Source organism: Thalassophryne amazonica, chromosome 18 (genome assembly GCF_902500255.1).
Source record: "Thalassophryne amazonica chromosome 18, fThaAma1.1, whole genome shotgun sequence".
In the NCBI taxonomy this organism is placed as follows: Eukaryota; Metazoa; Chordata; class Actinopteri; order Batrachoidiformes; family Batrachoididae; genus Thalassophryne; species Thalassophryne amazonica.
Genome location: NC_047120.1, coordinates 16552947 through 16567189, shown reverse-complemented (window position 1 = coordinate 16567189; position 14243 = coordinate 16552947). Strand labels below are relative to the sequence as shown.

General features: G+C 41.6%; 1 protein-coding gene across 1 annotated transcript; it reads right to left on the bottom strand.

The window, feature by feature from the left end:
• Nucleotides 1–229: 229 nt before the first annotated feature.
• On the bottom strand, nt 230–9368 carry kcnj2a (potassium inwardly rectifying channel subfamily J member 2a). The gene is made up of 2 exons (XM_034194116.1): nt 9244–9368; nt 230–3018 (listed from the first exon to the last, which is right to left on the bottom strand). The coding sequence occupies exon 2, from the start codon at nt 2774–2776 to the stop codon at nt 1493–1495; it is 1284 nt and encodes a 427-aa protein (XP_034050007.1). The 5' UTR covers nt 2777–3018; nt 9244–9368; the 3' UTR covers nt 230–1492.
• Between the last annotated feature and the right edge of the window lie 4875 nt (nt 9369–14243).

Sequence of the window (14243 nt, the reverse complement as noted above, 5' to 3'; positions counted from 1 at the left end):
TTTCCACATGTCGTCAGGGTTACGTCACCAGAATCTCCTCAGACATAAAATGTGACACATTTGAGTTTTGTTAAACAGTGCAGTGTGTCGTGAAGATGTACATGAGACCAGCTCAAGGACAAATACTCCACAGTACCTAGTTACACAAGACATGGACTTGACATATATTCTTTGGCTCTAAATGCAAACACATCTACCAGGACTTTTTACCCTACACGCCAGCACACACTGTAATCACTCCTGTGTGTCTGTGTCCAAAATAACTTGGAAATAACTGATCAGATTTTCACCAAAGTTGGTAGGACTATTCCTTGGGTGACCTTGGGTCTCCAGATGATTAACGTTTGGAGAAGATTGGCCAATGGTCAAGCGCAAGGTTGTCAAAATTATAGGCCTGAAACACATTTTCTAGGATATCTCTGTAATCAATAGGGTTATGTAGGAGAGACAATGTAAAACTTGTCACCAATTTGTTGAGTGGCATTATGATGACATCACAAAATCACCAAATAAACAACACATTTTCCAGGATAACTTCACAAAGAATGGGGCAAAAAAGGTGATCGAATTCTTTACTCAATCATCAATCATTAGTCATAACGCGGTACAATTCCAACCTGGTTACATGGCATTTTGTGGCGGCATAACAAAAAGCACATTAATCTATGGGTTTGTGACGAGGGCACGAAAAAGGGGCATTTTTCGTGACAGGACGCCAATTTTATTTCATGATGGGGGCATGAAATGTTGGGTGATGGGGAGTTTGGGGGGGTTATGGTTTGAGTTAAGAGAAGGGGAAGATTATAATAGCAAAATAATAAAAAGTTTCACGAAAACCGGGTACTTTTCGTGGCGGGGAACGAAAAAAAAGTGAAACTGGGTTATGCAATTCACGTCATGATGACGTCATTAAAAACTGAAAAACACATTTATTATGTGCACTCCCGAGGGTGTGCACGACTCCTCCCATTGCCTTTCATTGTACTTATTTTCTAGCAGCATTTAAGAACTTTAATAAGCATTTCCTAAAAAGCAACTGGACGTTTGATAGCTCATCCAAGCTTCAGTCGAGAGTCTCTGGGATGGCCGGCAAACGTCTTGAAGGCTAAACAAGACGTTGAGTTGCTTTTGTGCAACTTTCACTGACGCACCATTCTGAATGACTCACTGGGCCGACGAACAGAGACATGCCTGCACTTTTAAAGCCTCCTTTCTCTGTGTCATCTTGCAGTCGACAGACATCAAGCACACATTGAGGGAGAACGTCTCCGACAATACACAAATAGTTCATAGTGCTTTGTTTTGCCATACTGTATGTAAATAAAGTTCCAAAGACTCTTTACATACAAGTTTCCACATTGTTGCATCCCACAGCAGTACCGTTGGCTTCACCGTGTCCTCTACCCAAGGCCCAGATTGCGTCCTTGTGCCATCAAGAACAGAGGCCTAGTTTAAAGAATTTCTCAGATGAGTGTCTCTCTCCCCTAATGCATCATATTTCTGATTCTCGTCTCAGAGGCCGCGGGTCGAATGGCACTGGGGCATGGTTTTGTTCCATCTCTGAGATGTTGTCTGTCTGGGTGCCGTCAGGGCCAACACTGCCCCCATTCCCTTCATCAGTGTCCTCTTTGTTCTCCAGCATCATTTCATTTTCATAGCAGAAGGAATTTGAGTTTGAAATAATGTATTTATTCTCTGCAAGATCTCTGGCGCTGCACAGAGGGGTGCTCGGCACCTCATATGTCTTATGGAAACGTGAGTAGTCTACCTTGTAGTAGTTCTTCTCCTCAAAGAGTACGGGCTCGAATCTATGGCCCCAGAGGATCTCACTAGCTACATAGGAGCTGCGACACTGCGTGGTCATGGCAGTAGCCTCAACCATACCTTCTAAAATGACCACAATTTCAAACTCAAAGTTCTCCAGGTCATGTTTGCTCATGTTGTAGAAGGGACTGTTTTCATCAATCTCATGAACAATTGTGATGGGGGAGACCAAGAAGATGCGATCGACTCCGCTGTCGAAACCGACGTCGATGTCCATCTGATCGAGGGGTATGTACTCCCCCTCGGCTGTTGTCCGGGATTTCAGGAGCTGTGCCCGCACATGTGCTTCAACGAGGTGGCTTTTCCGCAAGTTGCCCACACGCCACATCAGGCAGAGCTTATTGTCTCTCATGGCCACTGTAGCGTTATGGCTGAAGACCAAAGTTTCATTCCGTTTCTTGGGCTTTGCCATCTTTGCCATGACGGCACCTATGATGAAAGCATCAATGATGCAGCCCACGATGCTTTGGAAGACCACCATGAAGACAGCAACAGGGCACTCATCTGTCACGTATCTGTAGCCGTAGCCAATAGTTGTTTGCGTCTCAATGGAAAACAAGAAGGCAGCAGTAAAGCTGCTGACGTTGGAGACACACTTTTGCGTGTTACTTTCGAAGTCCCCATGGAAGATGGCCACCAGCCAAAAGACGCACCCAAAGAAAAGCCATGAGAGGAGAAAGGCGAGGCAGAAGATGACAAACATCCATCTCCAACGGATGTCCACGCACGTGGTGAAGATGTCAGCCAAGTATCGCTGGCTTTTTTCACTCACATTGACAAACTGCACATTGCAGTGACCGTCTTTCTTCACAAATCTGCTCTGAGGCAGGCGCTTGGTGTGCACCTTAGTTTTAGGGTTTCCGTACCCGTTGGGCACCGTCATAGTGGCAAGCTTCATGCCGTCCTCCTCTGATGATACAATGCTGTAGCGGCTGGCTCGCACGCTTCCCATCACCTCTTTCTGGAAGGGCTGCGCTGCTTCTGCCCTAGAAAACAGTCTGAGTTTCTGGAAAAAGCGTTGGAGAAACAGTTTTGAAACACTTGTGGGGCACCAACAAAGAGGAAATGGTGAAAAATGAGGCGAGCTCTCCGGACGCCTCTTTGGCCTCAGTGGCCAACACGAAGAGTGCACGTGAGAGGAGGTCTGAAGAGTCACTCCTCTTTCATCTGGTGAACGGTCCTAAGCAATTTCATCTGTCACAGAAAAAAAAAAAAAAAAGAGAAGAACAAGCAAAATCAGTAACCATAATTTATATACCTTATATACTCATGTTAAGAAACATATCATATATAAATATATAATAATATATCATTATCATAAAAAACCATATTTTCTGGAGTTACACTGTTTTTCTGTATTATCATCTCTTTAAGATAATTTTTGTGCATTGTTGTAGTTTACTTTTATTATTCCCATTTATTCTTTCATTGTCATAGTTTACTTTGTTTAGCACTTTGATACTTAGAAAATTAAACTAGAGTGTAGGACCTCCAAAACTAGTGGAAAAAAGTGCAACGTATCCTCTGGAAAATACAGTACATATAAATGAAATAGAAAGGATTCACGACCTTTAGTTCACAATATTATCAAAAATATTTCTGGAAACGATTTAGGATTTTGACCCACATGGGTTAAAAATACAGCAACAAGACGCCATGACGCACTTTATGTGGGGCTATCAGATGGCATTGCTATGCTAAATATGCTAGCCTTAGCATGATGGAGCCAAATAAAGGCTTTAGAAATTTAACATGACTGAAAGTACAGAAATAGAAAGATAGCGATAGAATCAACTAGGAAACATAGGCCATGAGAGATCCCATTGGGAAGAACTCTGGATAAAGTGTGAACATATTTCACACAAAGGCATACATGTCAACCCGTTTGAGGGTCCACCTGTATAACCAAGTGATAAAATCCATAAAATCAACACAAAATCCCTGTAACCTCCTAAATCGCACCAAAATCAGTTTTATTACAGTACACACAACCGCATAGCGGTATCACATAACTGGGGTTTTGTCCATATATATATAACTACACCAGTGATCTCCATGGGCTCTTTTATGGTGGAAGTCCTCCACAGTTAAATCCTCTTTCTCCACAGTAAATTGCTTGCTGTCAATAAAATCAATGTCTACAAGTACATTGTAGATGTTTTGTACAAACTCGGTATATTTCCCGTAAATATAGTGTCACACAGTTGTTCTATTTTACAGAAACAAGAACTCACAGAGTAACAGATCACTGCTCCTAACAATCTTTGGCCCTACCATCTGAGACTGCTCTGCCCTACAGTTGGATATTGGAAAACCATGTGACGGTAAACCAATTCCGATTGGATGCTCACATTGCACATGTCATCACACAGCTTCTATGAGGAGTACAAAGATGGTGGACGGCTGGCCGAAAGTCCGCGGAGTTAAGAAAAACAACAGTAAAAAATAAATTTACAACAGAAAACCCTAAATATCCGTAAGACTTTATTTGTATGTCCGTATGACTCTGAAACTCGTAAAAAATCCGTATAATTTATGGACAATCCGTATAGGTTGACATGTATGCAAAGGTTTAGCTGCATAGCTACTGGACAGGTACACTCACACAATGCTAACTTATGCCTTGTCCACTCATATAAAGGTATTTTTGAAAACTGGAATTTTTCCAAATTCGGTGTGAAAAATAAATATCTGGGTCCACGTGAAAACATTGTAAAGTGCTGTCAAGAGCATGCCAAGGCAACAGGTGGTGATGCTGTGCTCACATAACCTCACAAAAAGTTAGCATTGCAAGCTACCATCAAAGCCAAGACTTACTGTTTTAAAACAACACTGTGCAAAATGCTAAAACTCTGTTGTATGTTCAACAAAGAATATTATTTTCTGCGTCTTTAACGATGAAAAATGGCCATGTCTCACATCATCAGCTACAGCCTGCCGCTGCAGACAACAGGAATTCTGCCATGATGATTGGCTTGATGGTTTTCCTACAGTCAGTATGTAAATGCAGCATTGCCATTATTCTTGGCCAATCAGAAGCCTCTTTGGCCGAAGTTTTGCAAAAGTTTCATTTTCAGTGACCTAAAACAGATCTTTTGTGTTGACGAAAAGCCAAAATGCAAAGAGAAACCTATGTTTTCTCAGTGTTGCCATCAATGCTACTACTGTGGTAACCATAGAAACCAGGACAAAACATGTCATTACCTGCTGTATTTATTAGGTGCAATAATTTAACTTATGGTGCAAACTCAAATCACTTTACCTACTATATTTTAACCTGTCCATATTGTAAATATCAGAGTAACTTATCGTACATTTCACGCTGAAGTCACTTTATCTGAACACGTTTACATCCCAACAGTGTATATCATCCCAGCAGTGCAGCATTGAACTGAACAATGGTAGCCTTAGTGTTACCCGGCACTCAGTGCTTTTTTTAGTTCTTGTTTTTTAAGAGATACTTGTTTGTTTTATTGCATGCCCTTCTGTCTATTCCTACTGTTCTATGCTGAGATGTGACACTGACGTTTCCCCATTGAGGGACGAATAAAGGCTTTTCTTATCTTATCTTAGTGACTTTGTCGCTAAATTTAGCGACTATTCAGACCTCTCTAGTGACTTTTTTTTTCAGTGACTACTGACAACTAGTGATTTTCGTGGTGTTATTGGAGACTTGGATGTGAAAACATGTATTTCTCGTCAATGAGTAGTGGGCGTTGCCGTGGGACTAGGCCCCTCCCCCGTCCCAACGCACTTATATTTTTTATGGTTTTAAGTTTATGCAAAAAAAGGCTCTGCACACTTATCTCCACGCAAAATGTTTGTATTTATCCAAGCTTTCGGTCACCATCTTAAATCCTTATGGTTTTAAGTTTAAAAAATCCCAAATTCCCTGGTTCCATCAAATGCACCGTGAACCTTCCACATCATTTTGTCTGCAAAATCTCAGTCACAATATTTTCCATGGACGCCCCCAAAATAAGTGCTTTACCTGCAGTAAAATGTGCTGTAATTTGTAATATCCCACAAAATAAAGGCAGTTTATAATAACTACATTTCAGCATGAAACAAATTTGATCCACACTGTGGAAAATCAAAGTGCAACTACACCTTTGAGTGGTTCAACATTTAGAATTGACCTGTTGAACAAACTTTGTCATGAACAGGTTCTTGAGTGTATTGATCTGATCAGTTCTTGGTGGATTGTGGGTTTCAGTGTTGCTGTGGAATCCAGCAGTTTTGGATGAAGTCATTTTTTATGCAACACAAACCGAAGCAAAACAGGAGCATCAGTTGAACTTGTTTGTGACATGCACCCCGTCTCATGGTGTACGTGCAGTCCAGAAACAGAATCAAAGGAAATTGTTTAACTGTAAAATAAAATAGAATTTGCTGTCATTGTAATTCCGTTACCGTGGAGTTGCCCTCCCGTTGCTCATCAGAACCCACCTTCTAAATCTTTGTAATAATTTTTTTGGCTTCTTTCATATTTGCTCGAGGGCGCCACAGCAGATCCACATGTTGGTTTGGAATCAGATTTACACCAGATGCTTTTCCTGACGCAACTCCAGATGTGGATGGCGAATGGGGCACAGGTGGCCTCGAATCTGGAACCTTCTGTTTGGGAAGGGAGGCATACAACCTAATTATCGCCTTGCTTTGGCTGCCTTGTTGGCAATCAGAGCCAGATTTAGAATTATTGATGGGTTACGGCAGGTAGCTGCTGACATTTGCGCCGTTTTAAACGCGCCCGGAATGATTTTCAGAGCAGATGAACACAGCTTGTTGACTCTCAAAGAGCCCGTGGGGATTTCGCTGCTCTGCTGCTGTGTCCTGGCGAAACCTTAACACCGCTCATTAAGTTAAACTCTCCTAGCAACAAAGCCCAAATCAACCTGCCGCACCGTCTCTCTCTCTCCTTCTCTCTCTTCTGATCACATTTACTTCCAAGACATCAGAGTAAAAGATGAGTTGATGCAGCTCGTAAAAACTGTAAAAAAAAAAAAAAAAGACTGACTCCAACAGAGCTGTAACTTAGTTTCAAACCAATTGATAGATGTTTTTTTTTCCACCGAATGTCACTTTGGGGTCAACGGTACATCATCAGTGTCAGAAAAAACAAAAAACAAAAAAAAAAACTGAACAATAATTAAGCATATTGTAATCCCAAATTATCATAATTAATGTCATTAATTTTCTCCTTTTTTTAAAAGTTTGAGCATGCAAGGATGAGTTATTAGAACTGAAGTTAGTGATTACAGCTAAATAAAATCAAATTTACTCAAAACTTATCTGAAGTAAAATGAACTAAGTTCACTTGAGTTAAAGCAACTTAAATGAGCATGAGCATTAAATTTGGCACGTATAACACAAAAAACTGTCAGATATTAAACCAGGGATGTCCTGGTTTGTAATCTGCTCTACCAACAGACCCACAGACACTGATGACACTTTGCTAACACTCAATTTTAGGCAGGATTTCCATCCAGTAAATATATGGAGCCCCAACTCCACTACATTCAAATATACTGAGTATACTGCATGGATGAATGGATGAACTGTACTTTGTTTGGCTTGGGGCTGCATATATATATTATATATATATATATATTATATATATATAATTATATATTATATATATATATATATAATATATATAATATATATATATATATATATATATATAGACCACACTGACCTCAAACCGCTACGATTCATGCGAAAAACTGAACTGAGTTCATACATTGAGGGTCTTTGTTAAGTGCATTCAAATATCTTGTTTCCCTGAAGGTCAAAATGTCTCAAAAAGACTGACCCTTAATCTAGGAGTTCACTAGAGGTCTTTTTTCTTCTTCTTTGGTTTACTGAGGCAGACTCATATGCTGCCAGAGGTGGCTAACCCCGCGTCTGTGAGTAAAGGTCCAACCACACATTTATTCCATCCACCCACTAATCCATCTGATTCTAAGTGGTTTAACTCTTCAGGTAGTTGGATGAGTCAAGTCACGGGTAGAAATAATACCTGGTTGGACTTTTACTCACTGAATCCAGGGGTTACCCACCTCTCTGTGCTGGACAGACACAACAAAAGGTTAAACATATTTATGAGAAGAAAACACACTGATCTGGGATAACGAATAAAGCATGCTAGCCTAAAACTGGAAAGCTGTTCAACCAATCCAAGTGCACCGGAATGTCAAAGTGTCAGTGAAAACATCACTAAATCCTTATGTGCATGAACTGACTCTGTGTTGAATGTGCAATCCTGCAGAGTATGATTAAAATATTGTGCTTCTTGCACTTCACACACACACACACACACACCACCACACACACACACACACACACACACACAACCACACACACACCCACACACACACACACACCCACACACACACACCACACACACACACACTTATCTTCGACTGCTTATCCAGGATCGGGTTGCGGGGGACTGGAGCCTATGCCAGCAGTCATAGGGCGTGAGGCGGCGTACACCCTGGACAGAACACCAATCTGTTGCAGGGCCACACACAGACAAACAAACACATTCACACCTGCACACACACTTATGGACAATTTAAAGTTTCCAGTCCACCTAACCTGCATGTCTTTGGATGTGGGAGGAAGCCGGAATGAACTCGTGCAAACACGTGGAGAACATGCAAACTCAACACGGTGGGAATCGATCCCACGACCTTCTCAATGTGAAACAGTGCTAACCACTAACCCACCATGTTGCCCCTGCACTTAAAATTGTTAAATTCTATCACCATGAATGTTGCAAGTTCATATATATATATATATATATATATATATATATAATGTACCAACCTGTGGTTTTAGGGTAACTGTGCGTTTTTATTTCATGGAAACAAGAAGAATTAACAAATTGTGACTATTTTTTTATTCATTCCTTTCTTTGCTTTAAACAACAACAATAATACTAATAAACTACTACAAATAATAATATTAATAATAAAATGTAGTAATAATGGAGTTTGCAGTTGTGTTTGAGTGAGCAGAGGGACAGAGCTGCTGCGCTCACGAAGCAACAGATGCGCGGCGACAAATGCGAACAGGTGCAGAAGTGACTCTGATGCAATCGACCACACTGACCTCAAACCGCTGCCTTTCTTAATAAAGCAAATAGAAATGAGAAGGTTTCCACCGGAACCACGAAGCGACACCAATCATGAGCCAGCAGATGGAAAGTTTTGGCGGATTGTTTGATGCCTGCAGCGGCAGACGACGTGCGTAAAAGTCAGATCCAACCGCGAGTAACGGAGGCTCCGCGCGGACCACCGGGCGCGAGGAAGCTGTACGTCGAACTAAAACTTTAAAACTCTGTAAAGTTTAGCCAACGTTCACTGAGTTCACTCTCCTCCTGTTTTTATTTTTTTATTTTAATTTAAGTACCTGTGTCTCGTGCGCCGGTCGTCTTCAGTTTGATGAAATATAATCCAGAGGTCGTCCGCGCGCGCGCGCTGCTGCTTTATTTATGTGCTGATGGATATATTCTCTCTTTGGATGAGCCAACTCCCGTGAGGAGAGGCGCCCGTCACAATGTGCTCCACACAATGAGTTCCTCCAAAGCCTTTAAACGGAACACACCGGCACGGCACGCCCTCCGCCGCGCGCCCGGCCAATGGGGAGCAGGCCCGCGCGCGCAGCGAGTGTGCGCGAGGCACTGTGGTTTGGAGTGTTTTTATGTCATCACTGAAGTGAGCCTACAGTATTAATGTAAAAAAAAAAAAAAAAAATACTGACTATCCGGGACAAGACGCAAATACATCCATGTAAAAAGTTCATGATTTAATGCGCCTTCTGAGAGTGGAGGAGTTCCTGCACACATGAGCAGCTGCAGATATGTCATTACTGTCTGATTAGTCTAAGAGGAGTAATAACTGCTTCACTTCTGACAATGCACTTATTCCAGCTGGGTTGCCTCTTCTAAGTATGTAAATTTACGCAGCAAAATCTCCTCTATTTCCAATTTATTAAATCATTCTGATACTGTTACTACAAAATACACGCACATGGACACATGCAGTGGTGGCCTTGGTGGCCACCACACCTTTGTTAATAATAAAATAATATTAATAACCATAACTTATTTCAAACATGTGGTGGCTAGAGGTGGGCGGATTGATCCTAATATTGATAATATCGATACCAATGCTGGTATTGATATTGAACGATGCTCGTGTAAAAAAATCGATACTCAAGCTTTTTTTCCTCTCCCGCACGCACTGACTGCTGCACACGCAGATTCATCAAAGTCTACTCTCTGTCTGTAAGAGCAGTGCTGTGCTGTGTCACACAACACAGAGCAGTGCACCCTCCCACCCTGGTCTTTTGTTGTTGCGCCATCACGTGGCTCAGCAGCACCAGCCAGCAGCCATGCAGGTAGGCTCAGCCTGGCGCGCCCACTCATTGCTCTCCTCGAGTCAGCCCTCTACCTCAGGAGATTTTGTTTTAAGTTGAATTGAGTGATTTTTTTTTTAAACAAAAATGTTGATTGTGATAACAAAGTATTTTGTTGTCACATACAATATTTGGCCAAATTCTATCCTTGGTCTTTTGGATCCTTTGGATCTATGAAGCTTAAATATGAAAAAGTATCGGTATCGATATTGGTGATACTGGGCCTGTATTTACTTGGTATCGGATCAATACCAAAATTCCCGGTATCACCCACCTCTAGTGGTGGCTAATGACAGGGCAGCAGGTTGGCATCTTGCCTGACATATACGAGGTTTATTAGAAAACTAAACGGAAGTTTTATAAAAAATAAAACTATATGGATTTGAATCACGTGCAATTACACCAGACATACTTGAACCCTTGTGCGCATGCGTGAGTTTTTTCACGCGTGTCGGTGACGTCATCCGCCTGTGGGCAGGCTTTGAGTGAGCACTGGTCCAGCCCTCTCGGCTGAAATCCTTTGTCTGAGACGCTGCTGGAGACGGCGCGCGTTGCTTTATCAAAATTTTTTCAGGAACGGCGAAGGATATCCGAGTGGACACTATTCGAGAAATTCAGCTGGTACTCAGTGAAAAGTTTAACGGCTGATGAGAGGTTGTGGAGTTTCTTTCGCTTTAAGGACAGCTCACAAAGCGAATCGGTGCAGCGCGGTCGGAGGTGGCGTCCGTCTGGCTGTTTCGAGCTGAAAACATCCTAATTTAAGGCTCTGTTCACCCAGGACGTTGTCAGAGAACAGAAAAGTTTCAGAAGAAGTCGCAATGAGGAGTTTATGCGGACATTCCACTGTTAAGGACATTTTGTAATGAAGAACGTGCGGGCTGAGTCGATTCCGTGACGACGCCGCAAATCCGTCTGCGCCCCAACAGGAAAAACACCTCCGTGTTGAAAACCATTTGAAAAATTCAGGCGGCTTTTGATGGCTTTCAACAAGTGAGTATCTGAGAAATTGTTTAACAGCTGGGTATGTTCCAACTTGTCCGTTAAGGTTTCCAATGGAGGTGTTTTTCCTGTCGCGACCCCCCGCGGTCGGGTCCAGCCCGACATGCGAATCTGCCCACACGTTCTTTCATTACAAAATCTCCTTTAACAGTGGAATGTCCGAATAAACTCCTCATGCCAACTTCTTCTGAAAGTTCTCTGTTCACTGACAACGACCTGGGTGAACAGAGCCTGAAATGTGGAAGTTTTCAGCTTGAAACAGCGAGATGACGCCGCCTCGGAGAGCAGATCGCCGTCAGGCACCGTGGGCCGTCCTTAAAGCGACACTTACAGACCAAAATCTCTCATCAGCCGTTTAAAATGTTTACTGAAAACCAGCTGAATTTATCGAATGGTGTCCACTCCGTTGTGCCTTACAGTTTTGAAAAATTTTGATCAAACAAAGCAGCAGTCTCTGAGCCATTCCTAAACAATGAAAAAATCGACGAGAGGGTGGGCGACTCCTCACTCACAGACTGCCCACAGGCGAATGACGTAACCGACAGGCGTGAAAAAACTCTTGCATGCCCACGAGGGTTCAAGCATGTCTGATGTAATCACACGTGATTCAAAAAATAATAAGGTCGGATACTTTTCTAATAGACCTCGTAAATGGGTGATTCTATGGTAACGGAATTACGACGATGGGAAAATCTGGCCATATTTTAGCTCCCCATTAAAAATGTGTTCCGATTGTAATTCCGTTACCACAGAATCGCCCAAATTTTAGATTTTGTTCCACCAAACTGCAACTTTCAGACCAAACCTTAAATGCCTACAGTCCAGCTGATGAGGCCTGGCACTGACCAAAAGACATCCTGCGCATTAGGTGACTCTAACATCCAGGCCCTCCCTGGAGGCTGCTCACAGCCGAAGGAGTTATGATTCTATGTACCATCTACCGTTTTAATTCCCATCATGCAGGTAATGATGACTATTCCCTGCAACAATCAGACATGTCCAGCAGGTGGCATACAGGTCTACATCTTTTTGTTGCCCCTGTTTGTTCAGGGTCACTACAGCAGATCCAGCAGAGAGCTGCATTGGGATTTGACACATTTCATGTGGGATGCCCTTATTGAAACAACTGCAGTTTAACCCAGAGAGAGCACAGATCCACTGGTCTTCCTATCAGGGCCGACTCTATTTAACTTCTGACATCTGATCTACACACAGCAGATGTCTACAGTAAATAACATAAATAAAACATGAACAAACAAACTTGATTTTTCTGTTGATCTGGTCCATTGAAATTCATGTAATTTTAATCAGTTCATCATCACTACATGTCTTTTTAATTTGGAGATGGAAAAGATGACAGTGGTTACTGTTTTGGAGTTACTATGTTAACAACTGCACAGTAAATTTTGCAGAGTAAAATTTACTCTACTGGGATAACATTTGGTCCAGTCCAAATAGAGCTAAATATACTCTATCACAGTGCTAAATCAACTCTATCACAGTGTAGAAATGACTTGACAAGACGGTAGAGTTGATTTCACTCTATTATAGAGTGTATTTTACTCTGTTTAGACTGGGACCAAATATCCCAGCAGAGTAAATTTTACTCAGTAGGCCATGGTCTAATCTGTCCGTCCGTCCGTCCGTCCGTCCGCCCGTCCGTCTGTCTGTCTGTCTGTCTGTCTGTCTGTCTATCTATCTATCTATCTATCTATCTATCTATCTATCTATCTATCTATCTATCTATCTATCTATCTATCTATCTATCTATCTATCTATCTATCTATCTATCTATCTATCTATCTATCTATCTATCTATCTATCTATCTATCTATCTGTCTGTCTGTCTGTCTGTCTGTCTGTCTGTCTGTCTGTCTGTCTGTCTATCTATTCATTGTCTCTGCATTTTGTAAGACTTGGAAATGACAATAATTTTCTTGTCAGTCAACAGAAAAACTTAAAATACGTTAGCTTTGGGGCATCATGGGGGAAGAGTGTTAATAATTGGAAAGTTAAAGGTTAAGTATCAGTGATAAAGAAGCAACGCCATAATTTCATTATAATACGTAAACCTGTTTGCTTTTTTTCATTTCAGTGTTCAGAGACAGATAAGAGCAATCACATACCTGCTGCTATCCTCTGTTGTTCGATAGATGCTTTTTAATTTTATTTTAAAGAGTAAGTAAACTAGCAGGGCACTCGCTCAGTGTGATAAAAATGACCATTACATCCAACAGAGGGGATCAGACTTTAATTTTTTTTTCTTTTCTTTGAGCCTGCATGGAGGATAAACTCTAATGTTGATTTTACTGCAGACACCAGATCACACCACAGTGGAGATCTGGTGACAGTTCAGAACATAAGTGAGCTACGAGTCTCTCCTGGATCACATCTATGTGAACAGGTCCGATCAGGACTGGGAGCATCTGTTGTCACATCCACCATCTCTTGGAACCATTTTGGGTCCTGACAAGTGGCCACACAGTGCGAAGGTCCATCTTTTACCTTCTGATCTCAGTGACCACCATTCCCCCAAAATTGATTAGATTTCTATGATGCCATAAAGTAAAATAATTACGTTTTCCTTCTATCACGTCTCTGTCAAAATATTCAAGAAAGATTTAGAGCCAATATAAGGATTTACCTCCTGCCTAGAATATACCCAGAGTTACAGGTGGATTGTGATGTGTTCTGGGCTAGTCCTAGTTTGTACTCCAGGGTAATGAACTATATAAACCAGTCTAGGCCAAACTATACCTAGGTAAAAACAAGCTAACCCACTTTTAGCCTAGAGCAAGGGCCATATCTCAGTCTGTTACACACAGTTTACTCGGCATATACCTCAAAATTTCTTTCTTTATTATTTAAAAAGCAATGGGATGAAAGGAAAACATAATTTTTGCCTTATGACATCATAGACTAATTTAGGCTTATAATAAAAATAGGTAAAGACAGGATTTGACATTTATATCCTGGGGTATATTTTGAACTAG

Coding starts and splice junctions, on each gene's coding strand:
- kcnj2a (XM_034194116.1), bottom strand. CDS start 2,776: ATGGGAAGCGTGCGAGCCAGCCGCTACAGCATTGTATCATCAGAGGAG.